This window comes from Myotis daubentonii, chromosome 5 (genome assembly GCF_963259705.1).
Source record: "Myotis daubentonii chromosome 5, mMyoDau2.1, whole genome shotgun sequence".
Classification (NCBI taxonomy): domain Eukaryota; kingdom Metazoa; phylum Chordata; class Mammalia; order Chiroptera; family Vespertilionidae; genus Myotis; species Myotis daubentonii.
The window spans coordinates 73,184,359-73,197,296 of NC_081844.1; the positions used below are offsets into that span (position 1 = coordinate 73,184,359).

A 12,938-nucleotide genomic window follows, 5' to 3' on the forward strand; every position below is an offset into this window, starting at 1 on the left:
TCTGGTCTGTTTTGTTTTCAGAACCAGTAACTACTGAATAAATAACTGGGTAATGCAGAAATCAGTGAAGGAATGGATGTGTTGTAGGAAGGTCATCCAGGCCACAGTGAGAGGACTGGCTGGAATGGGCAGAATCGGGGAAGAGTCAGGAGGCTGGGACTGAGCGGAGGGCACGGTGGCGGGTCTGTTCAAAGACCCACCTGCCCTTGGCTCCAGCAGTTCGGTGGCTGATCATGAATTTCTTCCTCCAGAAACATGTTCTTATAGCATTTCTTCCCAGTTTTCTTTGCAGACATTGCCTCATTCGGTCCTTATCACAACCCTGAGAAGTGGGAACTATTAGCTCCGTTTTACAGAGACACGAGCCTCGGTGAGGCAAGATAGTAAGAAACTAGGAAAATTCCTTGGCAGGTGGACTGGGGAAACAGACAGATAGCTGAACAAACTTGTTGAGCAATTTACAGCCAGAGAATAAGTCACAAGATCTTATCTTCCCTAACAAGGACACTTAAGAGCAAATGGTTTAAGTATTCCAGACCTCCAGAGCAGACCTGCTTTGTCTGGTCCCTCTTTCCTAACTTCTTTGAAGGTGAAACTGACCAGAGAATGACCCTGACCTCTTTATAAGCTCATTTTGGTGAATCAGCATATTGAAGGAGACACCTTGATTATTCCATTAGGATCCTCCTCTGAGGTATCCCCTTTAGAAAACAGGTAAGAACCCTCACGACAAAGGACCCAGCACACACTCTCCTTGGAGTACACCTGCACCCCTTCTTTTCTCGGGCATGTAATTTTTCACTCTTTCTCCTAAACTTAAAGGGTCCCCAGGAGACTTGCAACCAGGGGAGCAGTGGGCAGTGGCAGCTCCTCCCGGGCTTACCCCTTGAACCTGTCTCCAAGGCCCCCTTTCCCCTGACTTGTCAGTGAGCTAAAAGCAGCCCTGCCTTGGCCCACTTCTGCCACTGAGTCTTACTTCTCAGCGAGTCCACACACCTCTCCTCCTAAAACACTCCAATTTTTCTTTTTTTAATCCTCACCCAAGGATATTTTCCCATTGGTTTTTCTTTTCTTTTCTTTTCTTTTCTTTTCTTTTCTTTTCTTTTCTTTTCTTTTCTTTTCTTTTCTTTTCTTTTCTTTTCTTTTCTTTTCTCTTCTCTTCTCTTCTCTTCTCTTCTCTCCTCTCCTCTCCTCTCCTCTCCTCTCCTCTCCTCTCCTCTCCTCTCCTCTCCTCTCCTCTCCTTTCCTTTCCTTTCCTTTCCTTTTCTTTTTTAAAATATGGAACGCTTCACGAATTTGCGTGTCATCCTTGCACAGGGGCCATGCTAATCTTCTCTGTATCGTTCCAATTTTAGTAAATGTGCTACCGAAGCAAGCACCCATTGATTCTTCTTTTAGAGAGAGAGGGAAAGACAGAGAAATATCGATGTCAGAGAAACACATCGATTAGTTGCCTCCTGCACCAGCTCCGACCAGGGCTGGGATTGAGCCTGCAACCAAGGTACGTGCCCTTGAACAGAATCGAACCCAGGACCCTTCGGTCCACAGGTTGATGCTCTATCCACTGAGCCAAACCAGCCAGGGCCACGCACTTCTTTCCTATACTGTTTCTAGAGGCCAAAGTAGCCTCACCCAGGCTCTCTCCTGTTGCTCCTTCTATCCTAAGCCCTTCCTTTGTTTCACTGTCCCCGGCTCAATGAATGTACTCAAAATCACCTGGGCTCATGTTGTGACATCTTTCCTGCACAAAGTCAAGAACCCACACACTACAGGCTGGCCCTGAGGCAGACCTGCTCCGGGCCTGGTCCCTTTCCGGTGACAGCAGGAATTTGTGTGACTTCACCAGGGTAAAATGTGGGGCAGATGAAATTCTGACCCAGGTCTGCAGGTCTCCGTGCCCAGGATTCTTTTATCATTTAGCTGGAAATACCGGAGTAGAAATGTGAAAGAACCCCAGATGGCATGTGGATTCAGTGTTAATCAGGGTATTCATAGTAAGAGCTCACGTTCGCTAGCCCTTCCTGTGTGCCCACTGCTGCTCCAAGCCCTAGACATGAGTCACCTCATTTATTCCTTTGAGGTCAGTCTGTCTTCTCCCCATATTACAGATGTGGTATTGGCAAAGTATAAGGGGCAGAAACCAGCTTGGGCTGACACAGCCAGGGGAGACCTCAGGCGGAGGGAAGCTGAGCCAAGATAAGATGCAGGTGGGGAAGGAGGAAGGCATTCCTGGAGGAAAGCCTAGCTTGAGCAAAGGTATGAAGGAGTGGGTAGAAGGGAGGGGCCCCAGTTCCAACCGAAGAGGGGACAAAAAACAAAAACGGAAACGGGAGGCTGAGGAAGCATGTTCTCCAGAAGGAGCCAGGCCTGGCTGCGTGAGGTCTCGCCATAGTGGATCTTAGAGCAGGGTCTTGGGTGATGGCACGCTCTGGGCAGTGGTGAGGAGCAGGGCTGAAGAGGTAGAGACGGCTGGCTGGTCAGGACAGTGGGCCTGGGCCTGGTAAGAGATGGTGAAGACCTGAAATAGTGGACATCGAGAGAGAGAGGGAGTAGCTTTCACAAGTTAGGGTGCACAGAACAGGTTACCCACTGCTTCTGAGTGTTGAATCCAGTTTTAGGTGGTACATTTTCAGAAGTTGCATAGAGCCCACAGGTTTTTGTTTGCCTGCACAGTGTGTATGTATGTGTGTGTTTTTAATTAATTACTGAGATTAAAAAATCAGGACATTTCAAATACAAATCAAAATTTTCTATTTTTGCCAAACCGGTTTTGCTCAGTGGATAGAGCGTCGGCCTGAGGACTGAAAGGTCCCAGGTTCGATTCCGGTCAAGGACATGTACCTTGGTTGTGGGCACATCCCCAGTAGGAGGTGTGCAGGAGGCAGCTGGTCGATGTTTCTCTCTCATCGAAGTTTCTAGCTCTCTATCCCTCTCCCTTCCTCTCTGTAAAAAATCAATAAAATATATTTTTAAAAAATTTTTTCTGTTTCTCCTGGAAAATGAGGGATCTGGCAATACTGGGGTCTCATTTCTGTGGGGCAACAATCGCCTGAAACTAAAGTGACTGTTTCCAACAGATGGGTTCTTACTCTTTGCCACCGTCCCCACCACTCCCTATTAACTCCACCCATCGTACTCACTGATGTCATTTGCTTGGCCCCCATAGGCACTGAGTTTGTAACAAAGGATTTGGATAAATTGGAGCGTTTTAGGAGGAGAGGCCAGACTGATTAGAGACTTGAAGTATGTCCTGTGAAGACCAGCTGGAGCAAAGGGAGATATTTACCTTCTGGGAAGGAGATTATAGCCTTCACATTTAAAGGGCTAAGGTCGAGGAGAGTAGGCAGGTCTGTTCTGTGAATCCCAAGAAAAAAACAACAACTAGGACCAGTGAAAATGTGAGTGTGGGGGTGGAGAGCGGAGGGAACACGTAGACCCGTTTCAGCTTGACCTAAGGCTGACTTTGGAACATCATAACCATTTCAAGATGCAACAGGTAACATCAGAAAGAGGCGAGCCCCTGGCACAGACGTGGGGGCCGAGTTCAGACTAGGCTGAACCTGGGCAATGGCTTCACCACAGCCGTTTAGAGGAAATCTAAGTGTTGCATAGACAGCTGAACTGCCTGCCCTTCGCGGTTTCTTCCAGCCTGCCAGAGCGGGCTTCTGTGCCCACAGACTGGCTGCCAGGTTGAAGAAGAAAGAATTCAAAATGACCCCTGCACTGCTGGGCTGGAAGCTGAAAGACTACCTAATCTGCCGCTACTAGAAGAGGGAACTTGGGAGGAAACTGCAGGAGGAGCAGGATGTTACACTTCTTTGTGCAGCAGGGAGAAAAGCCAAGGCATTGGGTCAGAAAGACTGGGTCTTTTTGCCTTTCCGTGCCTCTGTGTCTTCCTTAGTGAAATATCTGTCAGGGCTGTGAGGAGGGTTTAGGTGAACACACCTGAAAAAATGCGTCCCAGTGCTTGGCTGGTAGAAGTCCCTGGATAAAGGTGAGCGTCCCAGCCCCATGCTCTGGCCGAGAGGCGTCACTGGTCCAGGATGGAGCAGGTGAAAGGCCTGGGTTCTGGCCTAGCCCATATGGCCACAAGTCTGACATCGGTTTCTTTCTGTGGGAGGGAGAGGCATGTTAGATGACCTCTAGGGGACCTGTCAGCTCCGGGTCACCTGACAGGAGTCTGGATGGCTGAGCTTTCTGTCCAAGTGAGACAACTGGGAGTCAGAGTAGTGGGTGTGGGGGCTTCTGGAGGCAGCTGCTGGGACTGTACTTCCTAGATGAGAAAGGGATTGTTGTGATTTAGAATAAGAAACATATATTTGATCTTCCTCCTAGTTTCTGGCACCGAGCTCCCCAAACCCTTGGAATTTCCTGAAGGATAAAGGTGATCACTGTGTCTTTTGTTATGTTAATGAAGTGACTTTTGAGCCCCACCTAAGGATGGGGGCTGGTTGCCCTGTGATTAGAGGGGTGTAACTTTCAGTCCCCCACTAACCTCTGGGAAGGAGAGGGGCTGAAGGCTGGATTGTGCCAGTGAAATAGCCTCCCTGACCCCGTCTTGCTCAAGCCTGTGTTCTTGCATATAGACGTGCTAATCATTATAGAGGAATTCTGCTTGCAGCTTGAGGTTTATTTTTTCTTTAAGAACAGCCCCCGTGCCCAGTCGGTGTGGCTCAGTGGTTGAGCGTCAACCTATGAACCAGGAGATCCTGGTTCAATTCCAGGCCAGGGCACATGCCCGGGTTTCAGGCCAGTCAGGGTTGCGGGCTCCATCCCCAGTGTTGGGCGTGGAGGAGGCAGCTAATCCATGCCTCTCTCTCATCATTGATGTTTCTGTCTCTCTCTCTCCCTCTCCCTTCCTCTCTGAAATCAATAAAAATATATTAAAAAACAAAACAAAACACAAAAACAGCCCCCTTGCCAGAAGGTGCCTCACCCGAGGCATTTTTTAAATATGTAAAAAAGTAATTATTATTTATCAAAGATCTGCAGAAGCCTCAAGACTGGATTTAGATCAGCAGGGGTTAACAGACTGGAAACAGAGATTTCAGATTTCACACTCTTTCCTAGGTCCCTGCTGGTGCCCAGGTGTCTGTGGTCCTCAATGACCTCTTGCCCTTCCCATTTTTCCTTCATTTGACATAAAAGTGTGAGGTCTGGACTCTCTTAAGATGGATTTAAGGAACCTCTAAGACCCCCATCTCCTCAGTTAGGTGTCTTCTCCTTACTCCAAACTCTGATGTTTTGAATATTGGCCTTTTTGAAATGTTAGGCACATAAACTTTCAGACCAGTAGTAAGATTGTTATTGGTGTAAGTGGAGTTCTTGTGGTGCCTCGAAGAAAAGAATTTCCTGAGGTCCCCGTGGGACAATGGGGTTTTGTGGGAAAGCTTTATTGATGATATAAAATTAATGGGTCATGTGGCTCCTGAAGGCCACATGGCTATAGAAAGGGAACAGACGAGCGAGCATAGTTGTGGAACAAGAGAGAGAGGGAACAAGGAGAGAGGGAACTCTTCGGGGACTTTAACTCTCCAAGACTTTGAGCACTTGCCAATGATCTTTTCCCCAGGCTAGACTGACAGCCAAGCACTTTCCCTGCTGTTGGGGGCTTCAGAATAGTACCAGGTGTTAGACCCATGGGGTCAGACTGGACCGGGTTTAAAAACCTCAGTTCTTGAATTCTGGCTAGGAAAGAATTCAGAGCCAAGACTCAAACTGTAAGTGACCACTTATTTGGAAAATCACAGAGGTAGTAGAAGTAATTCATAGAAGATATGGGCTTAGCAAATAAGTTATAGAGGTAAAGGAAGGGCTCCTGGAGTTTGGCAGTGAGGAAGGCGTGGAAACTCACCAGGGGGGAGAGCCCCGGGGCCTCCTTGGTTGGTTCGGGAGGGCCCATAGGGGAGGGAGGCCAAATGGAGGCAGCAGTCAGTCATCCAAGTAGGATTCGGAGGTAAGCCCAGGACCAGCTGCTGCTGCCTACAGCTCTCCCAGGAGAAAACTCAGGGTGACTGAAGCCAGGTTGATGGCTCCCCTTCCCCATGGAACCCTCCCGGGTTTTGCACCAAATGCTAGGGTTGCTGAAGGAGGACCACACGAGACCAAATGTGGGAAGGGGTTAGAAATTTATTAGGTCATCTGGAGACCAGATGGACTGAGCCCCAAAATGGTGCCAGCACCCAGGGTCAGGGAGTCAGAGATTTTATTTTATTATTTATTATTTATCTGTTTGTTTTTCAACATTTTAAATCCTCGCAGGAGGGTATTTTTCCAATGATTTTTAGAGAGGGTGGAAGAGAGAGGGAAAGACAGAGAGAAACATCTATTGGTTGCCTCCTGACCTCGCCGTGGGGCCTGCAACCAAGGTACATGCCCTTGACTGGAATTGAACCCAGGACCCTTCAGTCCACTGGTCGATGCTCTATCCACTGAGCCAAACTAGCTAGGGCGGGAGTCAGAGATTTTAAAGGACTCTAGGCAGGTTTTTGGGTGGGGAATTCTCTGTTCATGTCCGGATCCTGGGCAAATCTGGAGGGGAAAGGTAATGGTTTTAGCAAATGGAATGTGGTCTAAGCCAGCGGTCACCAACCAGTGGTCCGTGTACCACTGGTGGTCCATGAGATCCGAAAGGTTGGCCATCGCTGGTCTAAGCAAAAGGGAATGTCAGTTGTGAAGTGGTCTAAAACCAGTTCCCAGGGGAAGGGGTAACGATTCAATTATTTGATCAGACCTCACAGGCCCTCTGTCCTAAGGGTTTTAAGGGTGGAGATTGTAGAGGAGGCCCCAGGGGAAGATCTCAACAGAATATCCAGCAGCTTCCCAGGTGTGTCCTTTCAGGGTCTAGGTCTCCACTGACTGATTAGTCAGCACCAGGGAAGGAGGTCATTATTCAGTGCAGCTGGACCTGAGGTCACTTGTCTAGTTTTGCTGCTTTTCTGGGCCTGGAGCGGAAATACAATTAAGCCCTAGATGTTATCTCTAGGGAGGATGGTCAGAGGGTCCAAACCCCACGACCAGCCATTTGCTAGGGGAGGAAAGGTCACCCTGAGGCAAGATCCCACCCTACACTTGTCCTTTGTTAGGCACCCAGGGCTTTCCGCCCTGATGACCTTCTGTACCTGACCCAATGTCCTCGCTCTGCTCATGTCTAACTTCCTGCCACACTGTCAACCTGACTTCCCGTGTACATCATCTCTTCTTTGTTTGGTCCCTCCCCTCAGTGATCTTCAGGGAATGGACCTGTGGTTCCCTGAGGAGCGTGAAGCTTTAGCTTCCTGGTGAAGCTGTCCAAGAGACCATGCTAATATCTGCTCCACCCTTTCCTCTCTTCTTTCTCTTCTTTTTTAAATACGTTGTGTTATTTTTTTAACAGAGAAGAAGGGAGAGAGATAGAGAGTTAGAAACATCAATTCAGCTACCAAGGTATCCAAGGTACATGCCCTTGACCAGAATCAAACCTGGGACTCTTCAGTCCGCAGGCTGACGCTCTATCCACTGAGCCAAACCGGTTAGGGCTCTTATTATTATTATTATTATTAACAAACTAGCTAATCATGACAATAGCAGGATGAGTCATCAATGATTTAATCAATCTTACCTAAGTAATAAAGCTCCCCTGGAGCAAAGCAAAGAACACAAGTAGAAAACAGACATCACTGGGGAGCAGCCCCTTGTTCTCAGTGCTCATCCCAACGAGCCCTCAGCCGGGGAACATGCCTCCAACAGCAAGCACTTTGGAGGTTAGTGACGCTGAGCTCACGCACTCCCTCAGAATGCCAGCATTGTCCCCACAGTGGCTGAGACGCATAGATGATAGTTCTATGACATTTCTTTCAGATTCTTTGTTATTCAAGAATGAAGTCAAACCAGTTTTGTCAAATCATATAAAATATTTATTCTAATTACAGTCTCCATTTTATAAAATGTTTAATAGTTTCTACTTCTGTTATAAAAAAAAAAGAATTGCTAGCAACAGTTCAATTGTTTTTAGCAACATATACCTCAGTAAAAGACTGCTTTCGCCCAGCCAGCATGGCTCAGTGGTTGAGCATCATCCTATGAACCAGAAGGTCATGGTTCGATTCCAGTCAGGGCATATGCTCCAGTTTCGGGCTTGATCCCCATTGTGGCGCATGCAGGAGGCAGCCGATCAATGATTCTCTCTCATCATTGATGTTTGTATCTCTCCCTCTCCCTTCCTCTCTGAAATCAATAAAAAAATATTTTTAAACACCCCCTTATATTTATATTGTTTTGGTCAATTGTGTACTAATTCTATTTCTATCAATAATTCAATTCAGAGAAATTATTTAACACTTAGGATTTATGGTCAACAGGAAATAAAGTAAATTTCAATAATATACTTTTTGTTATACCTAAGTATAATAAGATGGTCAGTAAAAGACTTTGAAGCCTAAAAATATATTGCCTTATAATGAAGATATGGAGAACTTGGAAAGGAAACACAAATTCAAGGAGAAAAAGGAAAAAATGTAAAACTTCAAAGTGTTGAAGAAGAGCTTGTTCATGGATTTAAGAAAGATTTTAACATTTATTTCTTTGGATACATTTAAAACAGCGATTTTCAACTGGTGTGCCGCAAGAATTTTTAAAACATACAATACCTGACTATTTAGTTAGGGGCATTGAACTCTTTTCCCTTAGATTGCCAAATAAAATAATGACAACAGCCAACACAATAGCCATCCAGTATGAATGCCTGATCTTGAACCATAATTATATAGGTCATACAGTAGTAGAGTTGCATCTTCTTGGTCACATCACATAATAAGGGTAGTTAGAGAGTCCTCCCAATACCCCAAGGTTGTAGGTTTGATCCTAGTCAGGGCACATATAAGAATCAACCAGTGAATGCATAAATAAGTGTCCCCTCTAAAATTCAATTTTAAAAAAAGTAAGGCCCTAACCTGTTTGGCTTAGTGGATAGCATCAGCCCTCAGACTCAATGGTCTTGGGTTCTTTTCTGGTCAAGGACATGTAACTTGGTTGCAGGCTTTATCCCCAGGCCTGGTTGGAGCCCGTGCGGGAGGCACCCAATCAATGTGTCTTTCTCACATCAATGTTTCTCTCTCCTCCTCCTCCTTTCCACTCTCTCTCTCTAAAAAAAAAAAAAAAAAAAAAAAATTTCAATGGGAAAATATCCTTGGGTGAGGATTAACAACAACAACAACAAAATTAAAAAAGGAGTATGTATATATCTGTTTTACTTTTTATCCAGTCTCGAATATTATCCCCTTTGCTTTCTCCTGCCTCCCTAAGCGATCACCAGTGGATTTCAGGTAACCCTCTTACTCCTTTCCCTTTGATTCTGACTATAAAATAAGTGGTAAAACTGCCATTTTCCAGAGCATTTTCTCAATCTATTGAGATTTGACAATTGCCATTTTGGTTCTAATAAACCCACAGAGATTCTCTATAAGTTCGGGTGTTTCTTATGTTGAAAGAACTCAGAAGACAGTTTGGAGCAGAGGAGGTTGAAATGCTGAGCTAACATCTTGGCGCCCCTAGCCTATCCCTGTGACTTGTGAAGAAAATGCACTTGGCCACATTTCTTTGCACATCTGAGCAGTGGTGCGATGTGCAAATCTCAACCATCTTCCATCCGGATCATCCCAACACTTCTTGGGGTGGGTGCTGGTGTCCTTCTTTCAGAGATGAGGAAAGAGGCTTTGGGAGTAATTAGTTTCATGAGGACATGCAGTTATTTTTTTTAATCTTTATTGTTGAAAGTATTACATATGTCCCCTTTTCTCTTCCATCAGCCCCATCCAGCCTACCTTCATCCCCTGCCCAGGCCCTCACCACCCCACTGTCTGTATCCATGGGTTATCCATATCCATATATGCATACAAGGTCTTTGGTTGATTACCTCCCACCCATCCACTCACCCACCCACCCTCCCCCTCCTTCCCTCTGAGATTCTTCACTCTGTTCCATGTTTCCATGTCTCTGTACCCACTCAGTTCATCAGTTTATTTTCTTACTTAGATTCCACATATGAGTGAGATCATGTGATACTTATCTTTCTCTAACTGACTTATTTCACTTAGCATGATATTCTCCATGCTGTCTCAAAGGGTAAGTGATTCTTTTTCACTGCTGCATAGTATTCCATGGTAGAAATGTACCATAGCTTTTTTATCCACTCATCTACTGATGGGCACTTGCACTGTTTCCAGATCTTAGCTATTATAAATTGTGCTGCTATGAACATCAGGGTGCATACATTCTTTCTGATTGGTGTTTCTAGGTTTCTTGGGATATATTCCTAGAAGTGGGATCACTGGGTCAAACGGCAGTTCCATATTTATTTTTTTGAGGAAACTCCATACTGTTTTCCATAATGGCTGCACCAGTCTGCATTCCCACCAGCAGTGCACGAGGGTTCCCTTTTCTCCGCATCCTCACCAGCACTTGTCATTTGTTGATTCGTTGATGGTAGCCATTCTGACAGGTGATACCTCATTGTCGTTTTAATTTGCATCTCTCTGATGATCAGTGACTTTGAGCATTTTTTCATGTCGTTTGGCCATCTGTAGAGGACATGCCGTTATTGAAGCTGGGACTCTCCAGCTGCCCAGCCTGAGCGTCTCACTACAGTGGGCTCCCTCCTGAGGCTACAGTCTCTCTAACTCGGTCCTTTAAAGACTGCTGTGGCAGCATGAGCCAGAAAGGCAGGCTTTCCTCGGGTCATGGGAAAACACTACTTGCAGGCACACTGTGCTGATTGTGTGTCAGAAATCAGAGAGAAGGCATCTTTGGGCAAAGTTATTGTTTTAAGCTGGTCTCAGTGTGTGTACTAGTATACCACAATTGCAAGATGCCTTCAGCAATAACCTTCAGGAAACTTTGAATAAAAGAAAACAAGGTTTGCCCTAGCTGGTTTGGCTCAGTAGATAGAGGGTTGGCCTGCGGCCTGAAGGATTCCAGGTTCGATTCCTCAATCCCTAGTAGGGGGCATGCTGGAGGCAGCCAGTCAATGATTCTCTCTCATCATTGGTGTTTCTATCTCTCTCCCTTCCCCTCTGAAATAAATAAAAATATATTTAAAAAAAAAGAAAACAAGGTTTATTATTCACAATTTCTGGAGATTCCACAATGAAGAGGTGGAGGGGGGGGGAGGAGAGAGAGAGAGAGAGAGAGAGAGAGAGAGAGAGAGAGAGAGAGAGGCTGGGGTTTTGCTTTTATTGGTGTTGAGGGTGGGAGCCTAGGGTTTCTTGGGTTCGCTCTTTATTAGTGAATGTAAAGCATAAGAGCAATATTTAAAGGCAAGAAGAGAAAGACAAAAGTCAAACCAAAGGTCTCTAAAACAAAGGAACTTTGGGGATGGAGAGCAGCCTGGCTCTTCTAGTCGTGTGGCTGGCACCGTGTTTACTCCCGACAGCCGTCTTTGAAGTGGATGCCTGGGCAGTCAAAAGCATAAACCAGGCACGTGCATCACAAAATAGACAAACAAAACGCAGGCGTTTGCACTACAGCTCTGGCGGAGAGGACGGGGCCTCTGGGAGTAAGTTGGAACAGTTCACAGTGGCCTGGCTCTTTCTGCTCGGGTGTAAGACGTCTGGAACAGCTGGGGACAGACTTGCTCATTGGTGTTCTGAGAACCAGTTCACACAGGGTAGAAAGCAGCGGGCCACAAACTGGTTTCATCAAATTGTTTGCCTGTGTCCTCTGCATGCTGGGGTCTAAAACCTTGCCCTCAGTACCACTGGATATAGAGGCATAGTGGCTTGTTTGCCCAAGATTGGGATGAGACTTGGCTTCTGGTGTATGCCTCTAAATCTGTTCTGCTGTCACCAGGGGTGTCACTGAGTGGCTTAGGCTCTAAAAAGACTCCTAGGAGTTAGATCCAGCCACAATCCTGCCAGGAACAAGCACAGTGTCTGCAGGAGCATTGTTTTTTATGGTATTAGAGCTTCCTTTACCCATATAGAGGCAGGCTTTTCCCTATAACCAGCCACTTGGTAAGATATTTTTCTCCCTACATTTTTATTGTGAAATTTTTAACCAGTAACGTTTTTAAAAATCAAATAACTTGTTTGGAAGATATTCATTTAAGAGGAAGTTTTCCCACTAATAAGCCAAATGTCTGCTCCTCAATGAAAACTGGCTTAGTGCAAGGTGGGTAGGCAGGAAATTTGTATTGCAGGGATGGCTATGGGAAGCAAATGACCACAAGGGGGCAGTAAAAGCCAGTGGATGATTGAGGAACTTAAAAAAATATTTATTGATTTTTAGAGAGAAAGAGGAAGGGAGAGAGGGAGACACTTATTAATGCGTTTACTGGTTCTTTTTTCTTTTTTGTTGACTTCAGAGAGGGAGAGGGAGAAAGAGACAGAAACATCAATGATGAGAGAGAATCATCAATCAGCTGCTTCCAGCATGCCCCCCTATAGGGATCCAGTCCACAACCTGGGCATGTGCCCTTACCAGGAATTGAACTGTGACCTCCTGGCTCATAGGTTCATACTCAACCACTGGGCTACTCTGGCTGGGCCATTGCTTGATTCTTGCATGTACCCTGACTTGGCCACAACCTTAGTTTATCTGAACGATGCTCCAATCAACTGAGCTACCCAGCCAAGGCTGATTGAGGAACTCGTGATGGAGGGAGTGGGAAGGAGTGGCTCTCGTACAGCACCTGGCCTCTCCAGAGGGTTCCCCTTACTTGTACAATGGGGATCCATGGGCATTTAACTTATATCATGGCACCGCTATAGCAAGAAGTCTCCTGGTCTGTATTTGGTTGGAGGAGGGAGAACGTGGGAAGAACAGGTATTACCAGGAAAGATGAGCCCACCCACCCCACCTCATCTTCCTCCCCTTTCCAGGAGGCCAGAGAGGCCTGGGCTGGGGTAGGGGATGGCCAGGATCTTTTGTTTTCAGATCTGAGCTCCTTCTCAAGAGCTGCCAGA

The 12,938-nt window shown here is 46.1% G+C and overlaps 1 protein-coding gene and 1 non-coding gene across 7 annotated transcripts in view; both read right to left on the minus strand.

Annotated features, from left to right (window-relative positions):
• Positions 1-1,272: 1,272 nt before the first annotated feature.
• On the minus strand, positions 1,273-1,379 carry LOC132236192 (U6 spliceosomal RNA). Its single transcript, XR_009453160.1, has one exon. It is a non-coding gene; the product is annotated as a U6 spliceosomal RNA (small nuclear RNA).
• B4GALT7 (beta-1,4-galactosyltransferase 7) overlaps positions 1,281-12,938 on the minus strand; it is a 33,118-nt gene continuing 21,460 nt past the window's right edge. Inside the window, exons 4-5 of one of the 6 annotated variants that reach the window (XM_059698158.1) lie at positions 3,946-4,111; positions 1,281-2,518 (exon numbers count right to left, since the gene is read on the minus strand). In XM_059698158.1, coding sequence (XP_059554141.1) covers positions 2,399-2,518; positions 3,946-4,111 — 286 coding nt within the window. In that variant the 3' untranslated portion in view covers positions 1,281-2,398. Of the gene's footprint in view, positions 2,519-3,738; positions 4,112-9,932; positions 10,557-12,938 lie in introns of those variants that run through there. The other 5 variants (XM_059698156.1, XR_009453054.1, XR_009453053.1 and 2 more) reach the window with 5 other exon arrangements.